This window comes from Pungitius pungitius, chromosome 1, assembly GCF_949316345.1.
Source record: "Pungitius pungitius chromosome 1, fPunPun2.1, whole genome shotgun sequence".
Classification (NCBI taxonomy): domain Eukaryota; kingdom Metazoa; phylum Chordata; class Actinopteri; order Perciformes; family Gasterosteidae; genus Pungitius; species Pungitius pungitius.
Genome location: NC_084900.1, coordinates 22,718,701 through 22,743,614, shown reverse-complemented (window position 1 = coordinate 22,743,614; position 24,914 = coordinate 22,718,701). Strand labels below are relative to the sequence as shown.

Sequence of the window (24,914 nt, the reverse complement as noted above, 5' to 3'; positions counted from 1 at the left end):
TGGAATGCATTGATGCATTCCAAGTATTGTTCTTCGAATCTTTATTCAACTTATTCTATTTCTTCCGCGTATATTAATTAAAATCATAAACTTCTTTAACATGGTTTTAAAATGGAGTTTCAATGTTTTCAAATCCTCTTAAACCACGTGTAGATTTAACCGTGGTTAGCTAACGGTACATACTGTATGGACGTGCACGTCATGAGTTGGGACAGAGACCCGGGACGAGCAGAATGTAAGTAATGTGGAGGCAGGACGTTTAGATATTTCAAACATGGGAGAGCGCCATTAACGAGCCGTGCTAACGGAAGCAGACATCAATGCTAGCTAGCTAACAAAGCTACTACAAAGCCCCATTATTACTGGACATGGCTACAATCCGGTCACCATGCTGCCGACAAGCCGAAGTTGTAATAGGTGCTCGCTCCTTTTGCTTGACGCAGGCTCCTGTTGTTGAATCTAGAATCGATTGCTCTTCCTTGAGGTCCGGGATGTTGTGGTTGAATTTTTTGCGGTTGAATTATTTGGGGTTGAAAATTTTAACGTTGAAAAACATTCAGATACATAATTTCAATGCATACATATGCAGTGCTAGAAATTCACCTTTTTCTTTCAAAACCCGATGACAGATTTACTTCCATACAGGCACACCACAATTGCTTTCAAATACTAGTAAAACTACTACTTACTTCTTCTACTGCTAGTACCACAATTACAACTATAACTAGTACTAAACCTTATATCACTACAAAAAATGTATTTTTTAATTCTCAGCTTTTCCTATTTCTATTCTTTCAGCAATGTTTAAATTAATTTCAGCTTTTATTATTTCTGTATTTTTTCAAATTCATAGAAGCTTCTCTCATTTGTTTTTTTTGCAATTCTTTCAAGTTCATTTCAGCTTTTCTCATTTCTGTATTTTCAGCAATTTTTAAATGTATTTCAGCTTCTTCGATTTCTATTCTTTCAGCAATGTTTAGAATAATTTCAGCTTGTTTCATTTCTGTACTTTAAGCAACTTTCTGAAATTAATTTCAGCTTTCTGCATTCCAACGCATTTTCAGCAGGAAATGCATTTCCAAATATGAAGTGCAAAGCTTAATCATTTCTATGGCCCCTCACAAGGGACAAATTTCCTCCATCACGATGCCCCTTAACGTCCTTCCCCACTTGATGAGCGGCTGATGACTCTCCGACACCGGTTCAGATCAGAAAGCCCACCTTTTTAAATCTGCATTAACACAAGAGCAGATCTAGCTTGTATAATGCATTATGTGACTTTTCTTTCTTAATTCTATGAGTTGAAATGTTTTAATTTATTATACAGCAAATCAGGGGGATTACATTTTTTGTCATGATTATTTTATTAAATTACACTGTCCTAATTGGGCAGATACAATCACACAGAGTCATAATGGGACGGATCGTTCAACAGGAATCTGATTGTAGAATAATGCAAATGGCCAATCTCCCACGGGCCAAACAAAAAAAGTCGAATGAATAAAAACGACAGTCCCTCGATGATTTCCAGCTACTGCTCCTTTGGAAAAAAAACAGAAATCAGTTTCATAAATAAAGAGATTACTGTCAGTTGTTCCTTAGAATGTGTTTTATTGCACAAACAAACCTTTTCGCTTCTGTGCAGCAGGTACGCGGACCGCAGGTCATTCTGACAGTTGGAGTAAGCCATGCCAAGTCCCGCTCCCGAGCAGAATGAAATCGGCCAAGTGTGCCCTACAAACGAAACAGGTACTTTATCTCTTCTCAAGCGTGTCACAGCTTTTATAAAACCCAGCAGAGGTGGCGTGTGAAATTACTTTCACACTCCTGTTGTGAAATCCTCCCCCCCCCCCGCACTAACCTTTAATATTCACATGCTCTTTTTCTTTTGAATGCGTTGGTGTTGATGCTTGTCAATCAATAAAAGCACCACACACACACACACACACACACACTCAATTATGAACTCAGGTTGAATAATGTGTTCCACTAGATCTGGCTGACAATGTCCGAGCATTGCTCTCAGCTCTGCTCATCATGGCAAGTACCTCGGAGCCTTAGCTTAACGGTTCAAGATGCAGACAGTACTTACGTTTGAAGAACAGAACAGAAAAAACGATTCCTAACCCGAGCCCGGTGCCTGAAAACAGAAGGGAAAATAAAAAATAGCTCCCCCATGACATGGATAACAACCCAACTTGAAACAGTTAACTGCATAATGCTGAAATGCATCAATTGTGTGCATTTTTCTTTATCTCATACTTTGTGGTTGGGTACACATGTGTCTTTTTCCTAAAGCCATAGCCCGAGCTCTGGAGAACTTCCACTCTTCTGTGGTAGGACGGCAGCAACCAACACTACAAGACTTTATTTTCCATAATGTAATGATACAAATTTAACTTTCATATATTTTAGATTCATTGCACACCAACTGAAATATTTCAGGTCTTTTATTGTTTTAATACTTATGATTTTGGCATACAGCTCATGAAAACCCCAAAAATTAGCATATCATGAAAAGGTTCTCTAAACGAGCTATTAACCTAATCATCTGAATCAACTAATTAACTCTAAACACCTGCAAAAGATTCCTGAGGCTTTTAAAAACTCCCAGCCTGGTTCATTACTCAAAACCGCAATCATGGGTAAGACTGCCAACCAGAAGGCCATCATTGACACCCCTCAAGCGAGAGGGTAAGACACAGAGACTTTTTTCGGATGAAAGCAAATTTTGCATGTCGGAAATCAAGGTGCCAGAGTCTGAAGGAAGACTGGGGAGAAGGAAATGCCAAAATGTCCAGTCCAGTGGCAAGTACCAACAGTCAGTGATGGTCTGGGGTGCCATGTCAGCTGCAGGTGTTGGTCCACTGTGTTTTATCAAGGGCAGGGTCAATGCAGCTAGCTATCAGGAGATTTTGGAGCACTTCATGCTTCCATCTGCTGAAAAGCTTTTATGGAGATGAAGATTTCGTTTTTCAGCATGACCTGGCACCTGCTCACAGTGCCAAAACCACTGGTAAATGGTTTACTGACCATGGTATTACTGTGCTCAATTGGCCTGCCAACTCTCCTGACCTGAACCCCATAGAGAATCTGTGGGATATTGTGAAGAGAAAGTTGAGAGACGCAAGACTCAACACTCTGGATGAGCTTAAGGCCGCTATCGAAGCATCCTGGGCCTCCATAACACCTCAGCAGTGCCACAGGCTGATTGCCTCCATGCCACGCCGCATTGAAGCAGTCATTTCTGCAAAAGGATTCCTGACCAAGTATTGCATTACTGAACATAATTATTTGAAGGTTTGTATTAAAAACACTTCTTTTATTGGTCGGAAGAAATATGTTAATTTGATAGGAATTTGGGGTTCTCATGAGCTGTATGCCAAAATCATCAGTATTAACACAATAAAAGACCTGAAATATTTCACTTTGTGTGCAATGAATCTAAAATATATGAAAGTTTAATTTTTATCATTACATTATGGAAAATAATGAATTATCACAATATGCTATTTTTTTAGAAGGACCTGTATTGCATGATCCATTTGTCTATGTCAATTTTATGAGTGATTCACAAAGCTTTAATAAATGAGCACAGCCTGCTGTGGTAATTTCTATATCAAGTTCGTTGTGCAAACTGAGTTATGTCAGGTGTGGCAATGAAAAGTTTACATGGTATCAATATTAACGATGAGTATGCATTCCGAATTCAAAAGTGTGCGCTATTGTACCGTAAAACACCCTATTTTTATGTCTTGGCATGTGTACTTTCTCGATAAGCAGGAATGCGTTATTTTCTGAAGGGCACTTCAATTATTCTTTCGAGATCTCTCAGAAAAATGCGAATATTTACGAGGAGCATTAGCGCAAACGTTAATTAGACTTCGGAATCAGCAATAGTTCTATGAATGGGACTAAATAACATTAAGTCATAAGTATCTGACTGGGTATTCACTTGCCCTTTGCGAGCCATTTATGGCTAGCTAGTTAGCCGTATGTTCAGTAACCTTAAATGAACGCTGTGGAACACAGTAAAAAAGCTGCGGTTTTCTGTGTTCTCAATGCAGGACATAGCAATGTATGCTGAGATATTTACCGAATTTAATGGCACCGTCTGCCAAGCATCGGTCCCACTTTTTCCCCAGCTCCTTTTCAGACATGCTGAATGTGAAGTTAGCTTCTCGCTCAAGGCTGGAAGTATCAAACGCAGCTCTGCTGGATGCTGCGTTCAAGTGCTGTTGGAACAGTCTTCTAATCCTTTGAACGCAGGGGTACGTGACAAAGTGATGCGTGCTTAGGTCACCAGTCGTTAAAAAGCGTACTTAATTGTCCCTTGGTGTTTAAAAATATATGCCGCACAAAAAAATCGACAAAAGGAAAAGCTCCTATATAGCTGTGTACATGAATGCAGCATTACGCCACTTCTCAAGCCTCGCGATGCCTTAAAATCAAAGCGGCTCCATGTCGCCACCTTGCGGTAAGGAAATACATAACAACTCCAGTATTGAATGTCTACGTACGATGAAGCAGAGATAATTCACACAAACATTTTTATTGCAAATGTATTTGAAAGTTTCTTTTGACACAGATCAGTAAATAGCCGTGAAGTCACTACAGCATGTTCCCCCTAATTAACACAGATTTCCTGAGATGACAATATATAATATCTGACACATACAATTTGAAAACAGTTACACAAAAACTTGGCATTTTTTAAAAGTGTTACCTTTAAATAAAGATGTGCTATCAGCTGGGAGACCTTGTATGTGAATTTTACAAAACAGACTGACAAAAGTATCAAATTCATCACATGAGAGACAACCAGGTACAAACGATCACTCAAAGGTCACTCCTCAGCAGGAAAACGGTGTGAAACAGCCCAAAAGTCATCTGGTTGACAGACTTATTAACAAGCACGGCCTCTTAGAATGTTGCAGACTACAAGTCGGCTTCTCAATGGCCTTCAAGTGAACTCATAGTAGTTGTGGTTATGAGTATGTAACGTGTTGTGAGTGTGTGTTAACATCAAAGGGGCACGAAAGAGGTAGAAAATGTGTCCTCAGACAGAAAACTTGTCTTTGCTCAATAGCGTTCATCCAGATACACCTGCTGGTAAATGCATCGGACAACCTCAATGGTGTATTCAAGTGGCCTTTGCTACAAAAAACAATGTGCTGTGATTTGACTGTATTTCACTCAATGTCAAAAATAAGAATGCGGTCAATGCGGTAGATCATCAAGAGATCATTAAATCGGAACGACTCGTTGCCCTGACCACAGTTCCCACACAGGCGGTTAATGTCACTCATAAGGCCCCGGCTGAGGGGGCGGTTCCTGCGCTGCTGTCGCCTGGCTGGTTCCTTCTCTCGCTGCCTTCACGGAGCTCTTGCTGATGGCCAGGAGGTCTCGCAGCTCTTTATTCTCAATCTAAGCAGGACAGAAAAACTACATCATTTTTTCAGAAAATTGTCCAGATGAAGTTCTGAGAGTAAAACCATTTGTATCAAAAATGGTGCAATCATGTATTGTATGTCTACGTAATAGGGCTGTTATAGCGTTGATCTTTGGTATTATTGTGACATAGTTCAATGCGATTAAATATTTTAGCGCAGTTACTGCAACCTCATCTACTTCCGGTGTGTGTTGACCACTGACATGAAACCAGCTGCGTGCTGCAGTCAGTTAGATTAGAGAGGCCAAGACGGTAGTTGAAGATGGGGAGAGCTTTTTTCATTGAAAGTAAAAAAACATGTGTGACATAGAGCGGAGAACTGTGCAGAGGAATCCTCCATGTGTAAATCAGAAGGGGAACCACTTTACTCACTGCAAGCTGAGCTAGCTGCTAGGCTACTTACATCTCAACATCTACCCTGCGCGGCACACAGTCAGCAGAGGACCACCGCTGTGTCCCTAATAGACTGAGGTTTGGAAAAGGTCCTGGCTTCATGTGGGGAGGTTGTTGGCACTTCAAACACAGCCGTGAAATGATGGAGAGTAGAGAGCAAAGTGCACGAGGAGGAGTCACTAGTTCAAAGGTTGCACCCAGTGGAATTCTGCCTCCAAAATGATCAAATGTGTGTAGTTTTGTGCTTTCTAAAGTGATTACAAAGGTAAATCTATGACAATAAAACGCAGGTATCTAATCAATTGTGGCTGCAGTGTGCATGCACATATTGACCAACGGATTTCCATGACTTTTCCATGACTTCAAACTAAATTTCCATGACCAAACGTTTTTGAAATCTCGGGTTTAAACATAAAAAAGTGAGAAAATACTTAAACTAACAATGAGAATTCCAAAAGGTATACACAGTGTTTCCCCTACATTAAATTAGGCCCCAAGAAAGTATGTTTTTTATGTTTACAATTATCCACTATGGGTGCGTATCGTTTGGCGGTTTCCTGATACCGGGTGCTAAAACGATACTTTTAAAACATACCAGTGCCTAAAGAGTGCCTGAACCAATACTTTTTTTTAACTTCAAATTATGGACAATATAGGAACTTTTAACAGTATACTACAGATTCTCTGTAAGAGCCAGAAGTGTATGCATTACTTTGTTGGAATTTGGGGAATATTAATCATTTAATTTATGCTCATTGTTCTCCAACTAAAGGTATGTAACATATATTGAAAGCATTTATGTTGGATTGACGCTCCTTATGTGTCTTGATGTATTGACGTCATGAATGCAGCAGGTGCAACATAGAAGAGCTGCATGAGGCACGAGAGCATATCGGTAATCTACAGTGTGACAGAATTCATTAATTGTATATTAAGTTGACGCTTCACACAACCACAGGGCGAACTATTTGTGCTGCGAGTATGAGAGCGTCCTGCGCACATTTAAAGCTTCTCTCTTTAAACCCATATGGATTATTTGAAATGTATCTTAAATGAGTCACATGAAAAAATACATTTTAACAAATTTCCATGACTTTTGGGATTTTATTTTTTTCCATGACTTTTCCAGGCCTGGAAATTAGCATTTTACAATTCCATGACTTTTCCAGGTTTTTCATGACTGCATTCGCTGTATTTCCCCTTGAGACACAGAGTTTCAGTTTTTGAACTAGTTCCATATTGTGCGGAAGCACTGTGCTTACCTCGAGCTGGGCGAGCCTCTCTGCGACAGAGCAGTAGTGCTGGTCGTCCACCTGCACTGCTCTTCTCATCACCTGGCCCATCTCACATATCCGCTCCACCTGGCTCTGCACCTCCTTGAGGACAGTCACAAAACACACAAACCTTTGACAAAATCAACGCATTTTTTTCTGTTTGCAAATTAATCCTTAAAGTAAATCCTAACCTATAATAAAGGAATTTGAACATTACATGTCACTTTAAACCAAAGTGGCTTTCAATAAGAGCATTTCAACCATAAGGATACAAAGCCAGAAGAACAAGAAACAAGAAAGCCCAATTTCATCAAAACTGTCACCGCAGCCAGCGTACTTTGGCGTGGTTCTCGTGAAGGTTGAGCACGGGTTTGGTGTCCAGCTCCTTCTTGGCCATCATCAGCTGCAGCATCTGCTTGCGGTATCGCCCCATGATCAACTCTAGGGCATACTGGTGTTCTTCCAGAGATAACCACAGTTCTGCCGACACAGTCACAAAGAACATTTGCAAAGATGTCAAAAAGCAGAACATGATTTGGGATTTTTCGTACCTTTATTCTCCTGCTGTAGATCCTTGATTTGAGTGTTTTCCTGTGCCAGAAGCACATGGGGCTTGTATTTTAGCAGCTCCTGAATTTCTGAAGTTTCTTCTGTGTGCTGAGAAGAAAGAGCACCACGAGGCAAGGGTTTTAACATTAAATCATAGGAATATTAAGAATAAGTGTGAAGAGGCGTATATGAATACTATAATAAACAGTTGACAAACTAGAAGACAACATACTGCAGAAGTACAACATATGTCCATGACATTTAGATATGTTAAGACAGCTGGGAACGTTATTCAAGCATTGTGCTTGTTAAAGCGAAAAAGGGTAAAACATACAACCAAAAACAGCTAGTCACAGAAAGAGAGCAACGTATCAAAGGAAACGGCTGTCAGTGAATGTCAGTCAAAACTCCACTCAGTGGTAAAGGAATTTAACATTGCTGTAGTTTTCTTAAGCATGCAGGTGTACGAGAAATATAAAGAGTTAATTTGAGTAGAGCAGCACTCTGTGACGTTGACGTTACTTGCCCTTACCTTATCTGGGAGGGCATTTCCCACCTCTTTCATGCCCTGCACTCTCTGACTGAGAGCCCCGGACTGCTCTATCAGTCCCTCCGCGGCCAGGTCGTGCTCTTTCAGCCTCTCGAGGAGGGTCCGGGCATCGCCCAACACTTTTTCCAAGGTGCAGGCCATACTGGAATCTGTCAAATCCTGTGCGCGCGCTACCGTAGACGGGCTACTTTAACTTTTACCAGCAGCGTAAGCTAACGTTGGCTCTGTAGCCTTGGTTAGCCGAGGCCGTTCCAATACCTTTTTATTCACGTGTCTAATATCGCGGGTCTTCTGGAAAAATTGTAGTAACACAGAATAAGTACACTACGTACAAATAATTAATTTGTCCTTCTGTTTTATTGCCGTGGACCGTTTCCGTGTTAGGCTGAACGATGACGTCACTTCCGCATCCTCTTGGCCTTTATTATCTCCGAGTCGCACACAAAGTTCAAGGTATACACCGCCACCTACTGGAGAGACCAGTGGACGTTTGACAGCAGCAATTGGGAGATTTACAGTTTTTCTCGATTGTTTACACACAAATACTGGTACTTGACGCACAATGACCACAACATGTAACTCATGCACCAACCCCCTGAACCAATTCCGCTAAACTACAAGCACAATTCTTGCTTTACACTCAAATTGCAGTTCTAAAACACACTTTTTTCAAAACACTACACACAATTCTCTGCATTCTCTGCACAATTTTCACAAAGAAAATTTTGTTTTCACAAGAAAAACACTGTCATTCAAAATTCTAAAGTCAATTTCCCTACTATGCACACTGACTCGTCACATGGGCAAACACCTGTCACACCGTGTTACAATTAGAAATTAGAGCTTTAGCATAAAAGGGCAACAGGTGAGCTCTTCTGTTTTGGAACAATGGATGACAACATTAGAAACAAAGCCAGAGGAGTGAGAGTAAGAGGAGGAGGAGGAGGACGGGGGGAGGACAAGGTCGAGGAAGGCCAAGGACCGTAAACTCTGATGAAATCCGAGCCACTTTGGTTGACCAAAGCTATGGAGGAATTCTTTTCTGCCTGGAGATGGAAAGTGTTTGACCGAAATCCACAAACGCATATCCCCCTTCTCCAAGCTATGGAAGATGCATAAAATATATTTTACCATTTATTTGTGTGTTCTGAGTATAAAATCAATATTCTAAAATATTTTACAACACATATGTATGTACTGTCTGTAGTGACACACTCAGTGTAACACTGAACAAAAAAAGGTCAAAGTCATGATGAATGGAGAATTGTTTTCCATTCATTTGATGGTTTGTGTGTGTCATTTGAAAACAAAATACCATTTTGAGAAGAAATTACATTGTTTTGAATGTAGTTTAATTGTGCAGGAGTATTGAGGGGGTTTGCCCATTATGTGTGTGTTTTTTGATTTGTGTGTAGAGTTCTGAGAGAATGAGGCATGCTTTAAGAAAATGTGTCTAAACAATCGAGAAAAACTATAGTCGGGGCAAAACAAACACGCACGCGTAGCCAAACCAGTAGGTTCAAAAACCAGTAGGCACGTAACAACGGCGTTTGGCGAGGAATAATCCTTTCTGCGGTACAACCCCGCTTCGTTCAGTTTACTTTTAAGAGTCCTCAAGCTGATGTTTACACCGTGTAGACTAGACATCATGTCCACGGTTACAGCGTACGAGTGACCCTCGTTAAAATATTGAACGCAATGATGCAGTATGTCTGGTGTTTCCGTCTGGTCCGAGTCCTTTAACAAATCAAAACACCGACCACACGTAACGCAAAACCGCGTTAAGCTGTTCATGTGTTTGCCACAACACGGGAAAAACATCCCTCGGCCGCATTCCATGTTCGGACGGTCACCGTGAACTTTTTTGACGCCATAAACTCCACAACCAACGACAATTCACAAACACCGCGCTCAACACTTCCGTCACTTCCAGTATGTGGTACTTTCCCTTTCCGTGAAGAATCGGTCCTTTGTAGATTTGTTTCGGGATTGGTAAAATTGTTTAGCGTCATGTTACTGTAATTTGTTTTCCAAAATGTTAATTTGTCTCGAGCTTTGTAAAAGTGTTTCGTTCTTTGTAATGTTGCTTTGCACTTCAGGGCCACCGTAATTTAATATACCAACATTTCTCAAAACAACACAGCTATACAGGATCGGGCAAAAGGTGAGTTGGTAAGAGACATATCTAGAGAGTACTTAAAGGAAAGGAAAGAAAACAGCCTTCCAAATCATAAAAATAGATTACGGGTTTCAAATACACACATTAAAACCGCACAAATATATTATGAGGTAGGTTGTTACTTCATCATTTTGAGATATAAATTCAGTTAAATAATGCAAGGTCCGGGTCATTTCGGAACAACGATGGGGGTCAGTCGCGGGCAGCTCCGCGGCATTGGCCACTCTTTCCGTTAAACGCGCGTTGGACGTCCCGACGTTGTCAGATATCGCGATAACTGCCTCCCTAATCACTACGTAATGTGCCGTGCTGCTTCTAGCGGCGCTGGTGACAGTGCTGAAAGCTGTTGGGGTAAGTTTTATTAATTTTACAGTTTTAGAGAACATTTCAAACATTAGCTTGAGGCCCGTCAGTACTGCATGTATCTGTTTTATCTGGTATGTCTTCGAAATTGAACGGGTTATATTGCTTTTAGTCATACGAAGGGCCCGGGCCTGGGTGGGTCGTGTCTCCACCATAAATCACCACTCAAGGACCAAGCAGTCCAGCTTCGAGCACGCTATCCGTGGCCGCTACTAGCCACCTAGCATTGGGAACGGCCTAGCAACATTGTTAACGAAGCCGAAAAACCACTCCACACATCCAAAATATGTAATGGTACCAGAGAGGCACCGCTTTTGTGAGATGGGTGTGTTTAAACATTAGTACCAGGCGTTGTAAATGAGCAGATTCGCGTGCGGTCCTGGCGTAACTTAAGCTCCTTTGTTGTTCCATCCTCGTGCCGTAAGCCCCGATAACGCTATTCGGTGTATGTATGTGCATCATATACCCAGTTCACGTCAAATACCACCACGGTCATGTGTTTCTTTTTATTCAGATAAATAAACTTATTGTTAATGATCAAACTGGGTGTCGTTTGTCGCGACGCCCCGTTGTTTTTGCGAGCATCAACTATTTTTTTTGTGTGTAAGCGTTTTAGTATAAAACCACCACTCCTTATGTTGGAGCTCGGTATGCACCTGTCAGTGCAAAGCAATACCACAATGCAAACTTTCTGCTCAGACCAACGCCACGTACTCGAGATAAACCCAAAATAAGCTAACGTTAACTTAGCACACCCGGCTAACGGTTTGAGCTAACTCTTTTGAGCTATTGTTAGCTTGCTAACTTGATGCGCAATGACACTGTCGCAGTGGGTTGAATCAGGTTAATTTTCAAATCGGAACCGCCCGGTAGTCTAATGATTGTTTATGGCATTAGCGATATGCTAATTTATCTGGTTGCGATTGTCCACGCAAGGTCATTACGATTATGTGGTTTTATTATTTTAAAGGTTTACTTCCCATTCCTCGTCTAACTCGTCGTCACTAGCAAGCGGTAAAATAACGACACGCAACTTATCTTCGATTGTTCAAGGACGTATTTTGTGAGTTTCACGTGTTGTAGATCAAGCTAGCTGATATGTGACGTTTGCTTTTCGTGCTGCAACGTGTTGGACTCGGCCATATTGGCAGGTCCAGCTGAGTGTGGCGGATTGCTCTGGAGTCACATGGCTGGTACTGTCAGAGCGGCTGTTGTTCGGTTGTAGACCGGGGCTGCGCCGGGGTGTGTGCGTAAGCGAGCCCGGAGGCTCCACCCGCGCTTCGTCAGCCCCATATCGCCGTGACTGGGGCCTCCTGTACGGTCCATACGGCTTTTTGGTTTAACGGTTTGCCGAATAACTACCCCGATTCCTTGTGCTCGTTAGAAAGTGCTGATGGCCAATCGGTACTGGTTGTTCAGTGGGTGGGCCGTGCTTTTTCTGTCAGTGCGTCACCAAAGGCTGGAAAGCGACAACAGCGAATAGAGGAACCCATCTCCCCCGAGGTTGTTTTTACTGAACAGTCATCCATGTTCATTGCTCATAACCTTTAACACACTTAAGCAATCCTTCGTGGGATAACTGACGTATTTGCACTAGCAGTGTATTGTACAGCTTCGGTCCCATTGGCTCTAGTTTTCATCCAGACCTCTCAAATGTAAACAAAAGCCCAGGTGTCTGGATATAACACCTGGATATGAATATCAAGGATGCATGAATACCAAATAAGACCCCTTCCATGTTATAAGTCACTTTGCTCAATTCTAAAACATTATAATTTACCTTTTTGGGAAGTGTGTGGGGTGGGAGCTGTCGCAATACAGTCACAGCTGAATACATATCATGTGTCCTGGGTTGACTCACCCAGCTTGTTTTCAAAGCGGTATATTTAGGTCAACATCACTGCTCTTAGTTAACACGCACAAATGTAAACCAATTCATGGTTGATGGGCCTCAGCTGCACGTGCAACATAATTTTTGTGACAAACAGTTGAGATATGTTTATAAGAAAAAAACAGCTCTGGTCAGAAATGGCACCATAAATATCATGGCCTGAACTGAAGGTATGCACAAACGTGACTAGACAATCCCATACTCGTCAGCCAGGCGGCATTGTAGGATTTGGGCCAGAGCCATCTGAGGAAAGCATTTTTTTTTTAAATCCTTATGAATATTGTATCAAAATATTCTTCAACCCACTGTTCCTCATTATTGTGTTTATTCTTTCCTTAGTTGACAGTGAAATATAAATGTAAACCCTTATTGCAGAAACACTGGGCTTTTGCATAAACTTTGAAACTTTGTCAATTAACAAAGTGATGTGAAAATTCTGCTCGGCTAACGTGCTAAATGTGTTTTTCCCCCCCCCCAACAGTATGAAGTGAAACGGAACTGAATTTTTGTACCATCCGCAACTGCTTCAAGTTCAGATCACCACAAGGAAACCGAAGACAAACCTTCCCGAAACAAGCAAAAGTTGCAACACTGAATACGCGTAGAAAAACCAACGGATCACTTCAAGGGGTTTTAAAAACACACAAAGCAACCAAGTCCTGAAACGACCAAAGAAGACTCCCGTCGGCCCAATTGAAACATACAAGAGAAGCAATCCTGCGCCCACGCATATTCTGAGAAGACTTAACTGATCTGAAACCAGAAGTTTGTGCCTACTCAACAGCTTTGAAAAAGCACACGTCCCAACGCTGCTCCTAGCCCCCCTCATCCTCACCACACCACCGACTCACCACCGGGGTGTGGAGTGGGCTGCTATATGCTAGTTTTATTTCCCTCCCCATAGTTTCCTCGCCATCTTTCCCCTTTTCTCTACTCCTGTTTTTTGTTGTTCTTCTTTTGTAAGCGGTGTTATTGCACCTGCTGTTGCCTTCTTTTGTGTTTTAGGCGCTAGATATCACCACCCCCCCCCCCCCCCCCCTTTTGCTTTATGCAACCATCTAGACCTTGTGCCAGAAACCTGTAACAAGTGCGTGTGTTTGCGTGTGTATGTGTGTTACACTGTCTGACGAGATCTGCAGGAACTGCCTAGACATCGAGACCCAGAGAATTTCAAGATTCGGACAGACAACAAAGACAACAAATAAAGGTGGGTCTGTCATGTTAAAAATGTGAAGCTATCACGTTTTGAATGATTCCCGCTCCTGATACACCCGCACAGTACGCTGAAAAGTTTCCCTGTTTAGGGTTGAACAATCAGAAAAAAATGAAACCACAAGTTGGGTGGAATTGGTAAATGCAGTTTTGTGCGCTTTTTAATATACAAACGGATTGTGAAGTGCTGTTTTTTCCACCTGTGCTCATTTTGGGCTGCAATGCAGGGCTTGTTTTCTTTTCTTGTCACTGAACCAGAATAACCGTGTTTGGCCACCTTTGTCAAAGTCGGCTGTTGTTCAAGCAAACAGATATGCTGCTTGCTGTCTTTACAATTTCTTTTTTTATTCCTAGTGTATCTGGATTGCCACAAATCCAGATATAAATCTTCAACAATTAAAGTTTGCGGTTCTCGATTTTCAGATGCATACATGGATTAAAACCCAGTCGACCACTAATGATTTATTGGGTAAAGCAGCAGTGTTTGATTTGTAATACAGAGTTGAGTTTGACATTGACCTCTACATTTCTGTTTGCTAGCTATGGCTGTCCTTGACTTTATCCAGCTGAGGCTACATCCACACTACTTAATGTTCCAATGCACATGTTTCGCAACGTTTACGCTGAGCACCCACATTATGCCGCCGTTATCAAGCACAGAGAAACTGATCTGTTTGAAAGCGCAGACGTTTTTCCTTCGTGCAGACAGTCAAACTCGCACGTTTTTGTAAAAGATCACACCCAAAACCGCATTGTGGCACTTGATTGGTTCTTAGCAGTCTTGGGGTGCCTTCACTGATTTGTCACACTCTTATCACGTGACCGCCTCCAAGAAGAAGAAAAAAGAGCAGCGAGAACCACTTTTCAAGCATGACTTGTTTTGTTGTCTATACTAGCAGAGCTACTCTGTGTTTTTAACTTATTTCTTATTATCTATTGACTTCCAGTCTGTGTGTTCGGCCTCATCGTCATTCCAAGCAGAGCTAAATCTCTCGGCCCTCTTTTAGCCATCGTCGTTCTCACACGAATTGTCTGAAACTAAACCACCTTAATGTAATTTATCTTCTTCCTGTTTAGACAGTCAGGTTTATGCCCAGTGTACAACAAACTTTTGCAAAGGCTGCTGTGTGGACAAAGCCTCAAAAATGATGCTGAAACACCTGTGTGGGCGGAGATTGTTTTAGTTTTAAAATAATCGGAGTAGTGCGGATGAAGCCTCGATGGAGCTGCCACCACCTCCAAGCAGTTGAACTGGTTATTCTGTTCCGTGGAACAGTTATTTAATGGCCTTCCTCACACCCAGCCTGCACCCTTTTTCTTTCCCTCCACTTCTGTCGTTTTTAAAGTCTTTTTATTTTTGTCAGGGCCTTTTTTCAACTCCCTCCCTGGGAGATGTAAGCACACAGCTATTTCCTTTGTTTTTTTTTAAACTTGGCACACTGGCTGACCTATCTGCCTTACCCGTTATGTTTGTTCCTCTCTTCACCCTTGCAGACATCCAGCGGTGTGTCATTGGGTGGTTACATTAAAACAAAAAACAGAAATAGCGCTTCACAAGCAAAAACAAACAAATATTTGCACAAGAGATCACGTGCTTGAGCAAGTTTGGTCAGAGTTTATGGGAAAATATGGGCAGCCCCTGGAAAGGCTTTGTTGAGTTTACCTTGCCTGCGTCGCCACCCACCGCGTTCGTTAGCGCTGACCTGAGCAGCACCTCCCCCGTCGGACTCAGCCTGTCGCCATATGGCCGATCCGTAAGTTCCACCTCCCCACCTCCTTTTCTACGTGCTCCACCCCATCGGGTACCCATCCGCCCTTCTTGCCCTGCATCTCTGTTGTGAATGGCCTTACCCCCCTTCATTCTTTCCGGGCTCCAGAGACTAGCCTCTTGTCAGCTGTATTGTTGCAAGGTGAGGGCTCATCTGCTGGCTTGGATGTTGGAAATTTGGTCTTTTTTTACAAGGCCCAAAGAGCCTTAAAAATAATTTAACGCTTTTTTTTACTTGGCAAAGCAACAGGAAAGGATGCCCGTTTAGACTAGTTTACATTTTTGTACATGTACATTTTTGCTGCAAATTCATCCAAACCTAATAGTTGCGTCTTCCGAACTGTGTTCACGGCCATTGTAGCAAGAAAGTCCTACATATTTATGAATTTGTTGAGCAGGGCAGTAAAGGGCCTGACAGAAGAGGCAGCTCTGGGACCCCCCCCCCCCCCCCGCCTTCCTCATGACATAATCCATCACCAACTCTCTCCACTGTACCTCATTGGCATTTCCAGTCCTTCTTCCAGTAGTTTTACTCCACTCAACCTTGAGTTGCATTCGCTGCTCTTCACTCGAACCCCTTCACTTGAACTGGCTGTGCAAAAAGGTTCTTTTTAATCGTAATTTTAGTTTAGTCTATCTATGCAGTCCTTTCTCGGTATGCTAACGTTGTGTGGTTGGTTAGTGTATTTGATGGATGCGGTAATGGAAGACTGACCGCTGCCGATCCTTTTCTTACTGCTTGTTATTTTGAAGTTAGAGTTTTGGTTGTTATGAGCTTAATTATGTGAAAATAAATGTGTACACGCTGGCCTCCAATCACTTGGTGTTGTGTGAAACCACGTCAGATCAGCGAGGTCAAGTGGCTTTTTCTTTTTGCGCACCAACTAAACGGCTTGTGGTGTGTCTTAAAGCTCCTTGTCAACGCTGTCGCCCCCCCCCCCCCCCCCCCCCAGCATATTCAACTGCTACCCTCCATGAGTGAAATGGAGCGGGGCTCCTCAGAACCTCCGGTAGCTTGCAGCACCGATGCCGCCCCGTCTACCTCCACCGTGCCTGTCCCCCGCTCCTCCTCCTTCTCTTGCCGCCCGCAGCCAGGAAGTAAAAAACACAAGCGGACCCCCTTGTATCAGAGATCAGTAAGGGGCATGTCCGAGGGTGCCCGCACTGACTTTGTGTAGTGGCTAACGCTAACAGCATGGTGTGTAGCTGCGTGGTGTTCGGTATGTTCACTGGTTGGTTAGCAGAAGAAGTGAACGGTTTTTTAATGTCAGAGTCTAACCAGAACTGCATGACATGTTTTATCCATTAGTTTGTCATTTGGGCTGCGTCACCTATTCAGTGGATTTGAGGTGCATGACACGTGACATTGAACCAGTGCCAGGCTGTTAATTGTTTCTGTCATCAGCGAAGGGTTGAAATGATTTGGAGATTCAATCCAGGCATTACAAATGTGAGATATTCCCTGAAGACTGATGTAGCCGTCCTATTGCTCCCTCCCAACCACCCTCACTTCCTTCTGAAGTTTGCTGTATCTGCATGTCTGAAGTATTTTTTTTTTTTTAGAGGTTGAAGTTTTTTTGTTTGTAAATTTGTCATCAAACACCGGCCTCTCTTAAACTGCAACCTGTTTTTTATTTGTATTTCTACATTTCTGCTCCATATTGTTCCACTACTGGATGTATTCTAACGCTTGCTTCTCCTCTTCTGTCCCGCCCCCCACCAACAGATGAGTTTTGACCCAGGCATGCTCCATAACAATGGGCACACTGCGTACGCTAATGGCACGGGGCCTGGCATCCGAGAGACTGGTTTGGTGGAGAAGCTACTGACGTCGTACGGGTTCATTCAGTGCTCGGAGCGTCAGGCTCGGCTCTTTTTCCACTGCTCTCAGTACAATGGCAACCTGCAAGAGCTTAAAATAGGAGGTGAGAGCCCTTGGACTCGTGACATTAATGGATCGCCTATCTTAAAAAGAAACATGCTCACGTTTGTTTCCCTTCTCTGTGCCCAGATGATGTAGAGTTTGAGGTATCCTCTGACAGGCGCACTGGCAAGCCCATAGCAGTGAAGCTGCTAAAGATAAAGCCAGAGGTGCTGCCAGAGGAGCGCATCTCGGGCCAGGTGGGGCCAGACCTGCACGCCTATCCCTTTACTGTGCTGCATGGTTATATTCATCCAGTTAAGGAACACCATTTTATTTTTGGTTCTGTCGTTGTCTGTCAATTAAACATTTTATACGGCCCATTGTGTTTTGTTTCGGCTAGGGGATGTTATTAAATATGGTCCCCGCCTCCCAATCTTGCATTTAAATTAAAGGAATAACCTATCCCATCAAGATGTAGAAAACATATAGATCACATATTGGCTTGTTGATTTGATGTTTGCTGGAGGTGCTGAATATCTGTAGAACAAATGTTTAAATTAATAATATGACTTAATTTGTAAATGTGTTGATGCTAAAACAGCAGCCAATGTAGAGCACTAGTCTCTTCCATGTACAGGTTTTGAAAGATTAAAAATACACACACATAATACCTCTACCTGTTACTTTTTACTCATTTCATCCATCACATGTCTAGAACTATTTTTAGTCGGGCTTTGCATTTACAATACATTTTCAAACTTCGACTGGGAAAGCAGCGCGCTAACTGCCTCTGTCTTCCATTTCCTCCCCTTCTGCCTCCTCCTCCGCAGGTTGTCTCGTCAATCCCTGTCCACTTGGACGGAAAGTCTGCGCCCGGTCAGGCGCCCACTGGCAGCGTTTGTTACGAAAGAAACGGGGTAAGTGGCACGGCCTACAGCAGTGGAGCTTTTCACAAAAACATTAAACAATACAGTCAATATTGTTTGCATAACAATGTTTGGACATGGACCATATTTCTGGGTTAAAGGTTATGTCCTCAACTGTTCTGTCACTTTTCTCAGGAGGTTTTCTACCTTACCTACACGCCCGATGACGTGGAGGGGAATATCCACCTGGACACAGGCGACAAAGTCAGCTTCTACATGGACACCAACAAGCAGTAAGTATTTACTCTGCGCCAGTTTTGTCTTTAATAGTCCCCAGCTTACGTTCTATTTTTATGTTTCACCTTTCTGGCATTTCAGTACTGGTGCAGTGAGCGCTCGTAATATTCAACTTGTGAAGAAAAAGCAAATGAGGTGCCAGGGTGTGGTGTGTGCTACAAAGGTAAGTGCTGCTGATCGTATGGACCTGTCGTATGATTGGACACGGCTTTGGCTGCAATTAGTGACTTTTTACTTGAGCAGCTTTAGCCTCAACATTTGCCAATCTTTTTAGTCCAGCAGAGTAACCCTACATTATGTCCAGGGGCAGATCTCCCATACAGTGCCGGGTTGATGTGCCTCTCTTGTTGAACCACGCGTTCTCTTACAGGAGGCCTTTGGGTTCATTGAGCGTGCCGATGTGGTGAAGGAGATCTTCTTCCACTATAGCGAGTTCAAAGGTGATCTTGAGGCTCTGCAGGCTGGTGACGACGTCGAGTTCACCATCAAGGACAGAAATGTAGGCGCTGTAAAGCTTTTGGCCTCCACCGTCCAGGAAATGCCCCGTACTCAACCACTGAGCTGGGCTGAATGTGTATGTGTACCGTTGTTCATGCTTCTTGTTCTTTTGGCCGCAGGGAAAAGAGGTGGCCACCGAGGTGAGGCTGCTCCCCCAGGGGACAGTAATCTTCGAGGACATCAGCATTGAGCAGTTTGAGGGAACAGTCGTGAAGGTCATTCCCAAGGTCCCCACCAAAAACCAGGCAAGCAGTTCACTAGTCTGTCTATTTAAATAGTGCGTTTGAGATGTCTTTTGGCTATAAAGGTAAGCACGGGACCCTATATCCACTAAACGGAACTCTAAAATGTTTCCATAATGCTTATTTGGCAGAATGATCCCCTACCAGGCCGGATCAGTTCCCGAATCGGTTTCAACGACAAGGAGCTGCCGTTCGGCGAGAAGGACACAAAGTCCAAAGTGACCCTCCTGGAGGGCGACCACATTCAGTTCAACATCTCCACCGACCGCAGGGACAAGCTGGAGAGGGCCACCAACATCGACGTCCTCCCCGACACTTTCGACTTCACCAAGGAGACCCGTGAAATGGTGGGGATAAGATAATGACCGAGTGTCGCTTACCTCACGGAGCTCCTCTGCGCCATTGAAGGGTTTAAATACACGGGGGCATCCACATTCTTTAAACTGAAGAGAAAATACTCCTTCTTCCAGGGCGTGATCGCTGCTATACGAGACGGCTTTGGCTTTATCAAGTGCGTGGATCGGGACGCCAGGATGTTCTTCCACTTCAGTGAAGTCCTGGAGGAAAGCCAGCTGCACATCTCAGATGAAGTGGAGTTCACTGTTGTGCCCGTAGGTCCTGTTTATAAGCTTTTCACAAAAGTATGTATTCTGTCTCATTACTTAAATCGGGCACAATTTTGGTTGTGTGATGATTTCAAGCGAAGTTGACTGTCCCGATGTCCCACAGGACATGCTGTCTGCTCAGAGGAACCACGCGGTGCGCATCAAGAAGCTGCCCAAGGGCTCGGTGTCCTTCAATACGCAGTCTGAGCAGCGCTTCATGGGTGTGGTGGAGAAGGAAGTTGTGGCAACCAACGCCAAGAACGCGAGTCCCACCAAGGCCAAGGAAAAGGTACCACAAAGCACAATTCTAAACAAACCGTGTGGTACGTGGAAAAACCCAGGCAGTGCATACAAAAAAACACCTCGCAACATCCCTCTTTCAAATCTCAGTTTTTAGTTCTAATGTTTCTTTTTTCTTTCTTGTCCAATGGACCTTCTTGCTCCTTGTTGGTTTAGAAAAAAGACAAGGTAGGACTGATGTTCTGCATGAAGCCTCACAATTAAAGTCTCAAAGCAAACGTATTCAAACGTACACCATTAGTGTGTACATTTTACTAACTTCTAGTATCAGAAATATTCATCCGATTCCTAGAATCAACGTGGAACAGTTAATGCTACCATTTCGACGTTAATGGCCTTGTTGTCTGACAGATGTGTTTCTTATTTTTCAAGGCCAAGGTTGTAGATAAGGTTGGTCTTTGCAGGCTTCCGGCCTCCTCATTTGACAGCATGGTGTTTGATCTCTGATTAACCCATAGAAACATGCACTCAAAACGTATTCACTGAGTTGTATGGCTGTACAATTAATGATAATGAAATAGTCCAGGAGTTTTATTTGGGAACAATCTGCTGCGTGTATTTTTGTGAAATGTGTGTATATATATATATATATGTCATTGTCGCTTTCTAAATGATGAGCAGTTACTTCATTTAATGAAGTCGTCTTCCAGTTAAAAGAAAAAAATGAAATGTCAGACGCACTTGAACACAATTTTACACTCAACTCAATTATATTAATTGGTTACAGCATGATCACAGCGGCTTAAGAAGCATTAAAAGGTCTGCTCAATTATCTGCAATCAATCATCCAGCTTGGTCTTTACTCTGAAAATGCCAATAAGTTGCATGCCCCAATTGGTTCAGACAATTACTGCGAATAAGAGGGGGGAATAAAACAATGAATACTGCAGAAGTGTTCCCAATAAAACTGCAATGCTGATGGGTAATTACGGCCCGCCTGCATAGCGGGCTGTAACTGCTGTAGTGGTGGACTCGTCCAAGGAGGCTGCCTGCTCCAGAATCTCACGCGCTTGTGTGGGCTGTCTGCTCTCTGTCCTCGAATACCCTTAAATCCCTGACTGCTTCGTCGGAGACACGAGGCGGGTTTCTTTGTTTGTTGCCATGGGCCAACTGGCTGCATCTTCTGCGGCACTTCTCATGCAGTTTGTTGCCCGTCTCTGTAGGAGTCCGAGGAAGGAGTGATTGCATATGAAGACTGCGGAGTGAAGCTCACGGTGCCGTACCATAACAAGGACATAGAGGGGGGAGGATACCCACAGGCTGGAGACAAGGTATCCACCAAGTGACCTTGCCCTCATTTACTCTCCTTGAGAGGATGGTGAAAGTACCCACTATGTATGTGACTTACTACTATGTTTGTCCTCTAGGTGGAGTTCTCCATCAACGAGGTGAAGCGCACTGGCCTGCAGAGCGCCGTGTCCGTCAGGGTCCTCAACCGCAATGCCTCAAACGGCAAGCGACTGCTCGGATTTGTCGCCACGCTCAAGGACAACTTTGGCTTCATTGAGACTGCAAATCACGACCAGGAGATTTTCTTCCACTACAGGTAGTCTTCAGTTTAGGGGGATTTTGGTCTCTGCAGTATCTAAAGATCTGGGATTTCAAATCGAAGTCTTTGTATCAACGTTTATCTTTTTCTTTCCCCACAGTGAAATGTGTGGCGACTTGGAGAATTTGGAGCTGGGCGACACGGTGGAGTACACACTCTCTAAGGGAAAAGGAAACAAAGTCAGTGCTGAGAAGGTTACCAAAGTGGCTGCAGGTACGGGGGGGGGGGCTTGCTGTGAATAAGTCATTTGTTGGTGGGCGTGTCTACTATTAATATCTAAACTGTCACTTAAACCCCTGCTTTAGTGAATGGCATTAGCGAGGAAGTTGAAGCAACGGTGATGATTGGAAAGGTCATCCGTCCCTTGCGTAGTGTGGACCCCTCCCAGACGGAATACCAAGGGCTCATTGAAATAACAGAGGAGGGTCAGTGTCAAGTTTCATGGTACTTATAGACCAGATACAGCCATGTTGTCTTGAATAAGATGTAACCTCCTGCCCTCTTCTGCATCGTCTTAAGGTGCAACGAAAGGCCCCAACTACCCCTTTGGAATCATGGGCATGTCGAACAAGGCCGATTGTCTGCAGAAAGGAGAACTGGTGAAGTTTCACGTTTGCACCATAGCCCAAACTGGACAGAAGATGGCCTCCAACGTGGTCCCTCAGCGCAGAGCGATGGTGGAGTGTGTCAAAGACCAGGTAGGTTTCATCATCACGTCACGTGTATCACACGCCTCCAGTGTGCAGGTGACTGACTCGGTACAGTTTAAGCTGTAGTGAATGACTTCTGGTTTTTCTCCACACCAGTTTGGCTTCATCACATATGAAGTTGGTGAGAGCAAGAAGCTGTTCTTCCATGTAAAAGAGGTGCAAGACGGCCTAGAGCTCCAGACCGGGGATGAGGTGGAGTTCTCAGTCGTCCTCAATCAACGCACAGGGAAATGTAGTGCCTGCAACGTACGCAGAGTCAGGTAAAAGCTGCAGAGTTCATCATAATCTTCTTTTTGGCCCAGCTCATCACAAACATTCAGACTATTCTGAATATGTAATGCTTCGAGGCTCATTTTGCCAGAGCAGTATATTCAGTAATGTATCTATTTTACTTGCTGCTGAATAGTCTTTTGCGCTCTTTTTTTTTCGACTTGATTTTGTATTGTCCATCGCTTCATAAAAAGCCCCCTCGAGCTGCGTTAGTTTTGAAATGTGCCGTGTGAATAAAACTTTATTGCTGGCTGTTGCAGTGAGGGGCCGAAACCAGTGGCAACCCCGCGCCCGGATCGACTGGTGAACCGGCTGAAGAGCATCACCCTCGACGACGCCAGCGCTCCTCGCCTGGTGATCGTGAGACAGCCCCGTGGTCCTGACAATTCAAAGGTACGAGCAGGCCGCTTTTATTATTTATTGATAATATTTCATAGTAATCTAAAACCCCATTTGATTTGTCTTTGGCTTGAAATACCACGTTAACTACAAGATTACTTAACCTCTCCCCACCTTCTACGCAGGGCTTTAATGTGGAGCGCAAGACTCGCCAGCCCGGCGTCATTGACTGAGCAATACACAGCCCCGTCCTGCTTGCCATCAGTGGGACGGTGTTCCAACGTGTGACCGCAGGGGGATAGGGGACATTTTGATTTGACACATGCTTGCGTGCACACACTCGCACACACACTGTAATTGGCTATCGGCATGTGTAATCTTTGTCCCCTACGATACCTGCGAGGGAACTTTTTCTCATTCCAGTTCCCTGTCTCCCATGTACGATGTACTTGATATGGAGTTCTACACTGCAATGTCCACAGTCTCCGGGTGTGTGTGATGTATTCTAGAAGATATTATAGTTTGTACCGCAGGTATTTGTTTTTGAGGGTCTCGTCCTTCTAAATCAGAGTGATGACTGTGTGGCTGTCTACGTCCCGATAATTTTGAATCTGCTTTTTTTTCTTTTTTCTTCTGGAATTCTGCACCTGTTGTCTGTCCTGTAGTTTGCCTGGTGCTGTCTTTGAGCGTCTTGGCCATTTCTTTTCTTTTTTTCCGCTCATATTTTTGCTCCTTTACCCATGGAAACAAATGGTTTCATTGTCACGTTTCCACTATTGTATGCTTTTCTACAAGACACATAAAGCAAAAGTTCCCTCCATAAGGAGGATCATATTTCTCATGTGCGAGCTTAAACTGAAGATTCTTCTCTGCTCGTTTTTTTGAGCAGTTTTTAAATACTTTATTGAAGAGCTGAAGTGAAAGCATGGTGTGCGTGTGATGTTGGTGTGTACGAATGTCAATGTAGTTAATGTAATGGGATTTACTTTTACTAATTTGGAGCCTTTAAATACCTTTTCGGTATTCACTTTCTCCACAGCAATCTTTCCCAGGTGCAGAATTCCATGTGGCATCTTATATCTGCAATTCTTTTATACATTTTTTTTCATGCACATATTTTTGCTTTTTTCCATCTGCTAGTATTGAATTAAGTAAGAATAAGGTGCCTAAAAAAATACAAGCAAAATAAAATGGAAAAAAAAAGAATAAACAAAATGAGTATCTTCTGTTCCCAGCCAACCACCAAAACATTATGAACAATCTTACGGTGGCTTTCTTTTCTAGTAAGAAATAATACTGATATGCATCCCAAACCTATGGGTTGAACTATACTGTATGTAATGTGTGCTTTTTTTTTTTTTTTTTGCTTAATGAAATTTATTTGACTTCAAATATAACAAAACAAATTTAACTTAAAGAATGAGGAAGGTAAAATATTAGAAATTCAGTTCATTAAAGAAGCGTTAAGAATCAGGATAAGTTATTTAGCGCTGGTGAAATGGTGGGTGAGCTCGTTGGGCTCTGCACATTGCGTTGCGGTCAAAAAAATAATTTCAATTTTGGCGATCAGTGTTTCAGTTAAACCACTAACAGAGGTTCTCATGTACTTTTGTTAATGGTCTTGAATGAAACGATTGAATTAAAGTTTTATGAAAATCACATGCTGTTTTGCAATTTTTTTTTCCAAGAGCCTGTTTTTTATCAACTGAATTCATGCAAAATAATTCAAGCGTTTATTTCTGA

General features: G+C 43.1%; 3 protein-coding genes across 12 annotated transcripts; 1 reads left to right on the top strand and 2 right to left on the bottom strand.

Moving 5' to 3' along the window:
* Nucleotides 1-1,299: 1,299 nt before the first annotated feature.
* On the bottom strand, nucleotides 1,300-4,401 carry micos10 (mitochondrial contact site and cristae organizing system subunit 10). Of its 2 annotated transcripts, none has more exons than XM_037481015.2 (4): nucleotides 4,097-4,401; nucleotides 2,093-2,140; nucleotides 1,628-1,734; nucleotides 1,300-1,540 (listed from the first exon to the last, which is right to left on the bottom strand). In XM_037481015.2, the coding sequence occupies exons 1-4, from the start codon at nucleotides 4,158-4,160 to the stop codon at nucleotides 1,532-1,534; spliced, it is 228 nt and encodes a 75-aa protein (XP_037336912.2). In that variant the 5' UTR covers nucleotides 4,161-4,401; the 3' UTR covers nucleotides 1,300-1,531. The 2 variants fall into 2 exon arrangements, with proteins under 2 accessions (XP_037336912.2, XP_037336913.2); XM_037481016.2 differs by having other exon boundaries at nucleotides 1,300-1,534.
* A 140-nt stretch (nucleotides 4,402-4,541) lies between these two features.
* Nucleotides 4,542-8,643, bottom strand: sike1 (suppressor of IKBKE 1). The gene is made up of 5 exons (XM_037481014.2): nucleotides 8,201-8,643; nucleotides 7,671-7,776; nucleotides 7,457-7,599; nucleotides 7,108-7,221; nucleotides 4,542-5,427 (listed from the first exon to the last, which is right to left on the bottom strand). The coding sequence occupies exons 1-5, from the start codon at nucleotides 8,357-8,359 to the stop codon at nucleotides 5,302-5,304; spliced, it is 648 nt and encodes a 215-aa protein (XP_037336911.1). The 5' UTR covers nucleotides 8,360-8,643; the 3' UTR covers nucleotides 4,542-5,301.
* A 1,983-nt stretch (nucleotides 8,644-10,626) lies between these two features.
* Nucleotides 10,627-24,830, top strand: csde1 (cold shock domain containing E1, RNA-binding). Of its 9 annotated transcripts, none has more exons than XM_062563221.1 (23): nucleotides 10,627-10,748; nucleotides 13,133-13,858; nucleotides 16,585-16,767; nucleotides 17,358-17,556; nucleotides 17,643-17,752; nucleotides 18,326-18,412; nucleotides 18,557-18,655; nucleotides 18,732-18,821; nucleotides 19,029-19,157; nucleotides 19,276-19,401; nucleotides 19,530-19,745; nucleotides 19,869-20,039; nucleotides 20,128-20,292; nucleotides 20,460-20,471; nucleotides 20,676-20,693; nucleotides 21,467-21,574; nucleotides 21,671-21,849; nucleotides 21,953-22,065; nucleotides 22,158-22,277; nucleotides 22,372-22,550; nucleotides 22,659-22,822; nucleotides 23,093-23,225; nucleotides 23,357-24,830. In XM_062563221.1, exons 3-23 carry the CDS (start codon nucleotides 16,606-16,608, stop codon nucleotides 23,402-23,404), a joined length of 2,628 nt encoding a protein of 875 aa, XP_062419205.1. In that variant the 5' UTR covers nucleotides 10,627-10,748; nucleotides 13,133-13,858; nucleotides 16,585-16,605; the 3' UTR covers nucleotides 23,405-24,830. The 9 variants fall into 9 exon arrangements, with proteins under 9 accessions (XP_062419205.1, XP_037336892.2, XP_062419203.1 ...); XM_037480995.2 differs by having other exon boundaries at nucleotides 17,643-17,809; nucleotides 18,557-18,654; nucleotides 18,740-18,821; XM_062563219.1 differs by having other exon boundaries at nucleotides 17,643-17,809; nucleotides 19,869-20,009.
* Nucleotides 24,831-24,914: the final 84 nt, after the last annotated feature.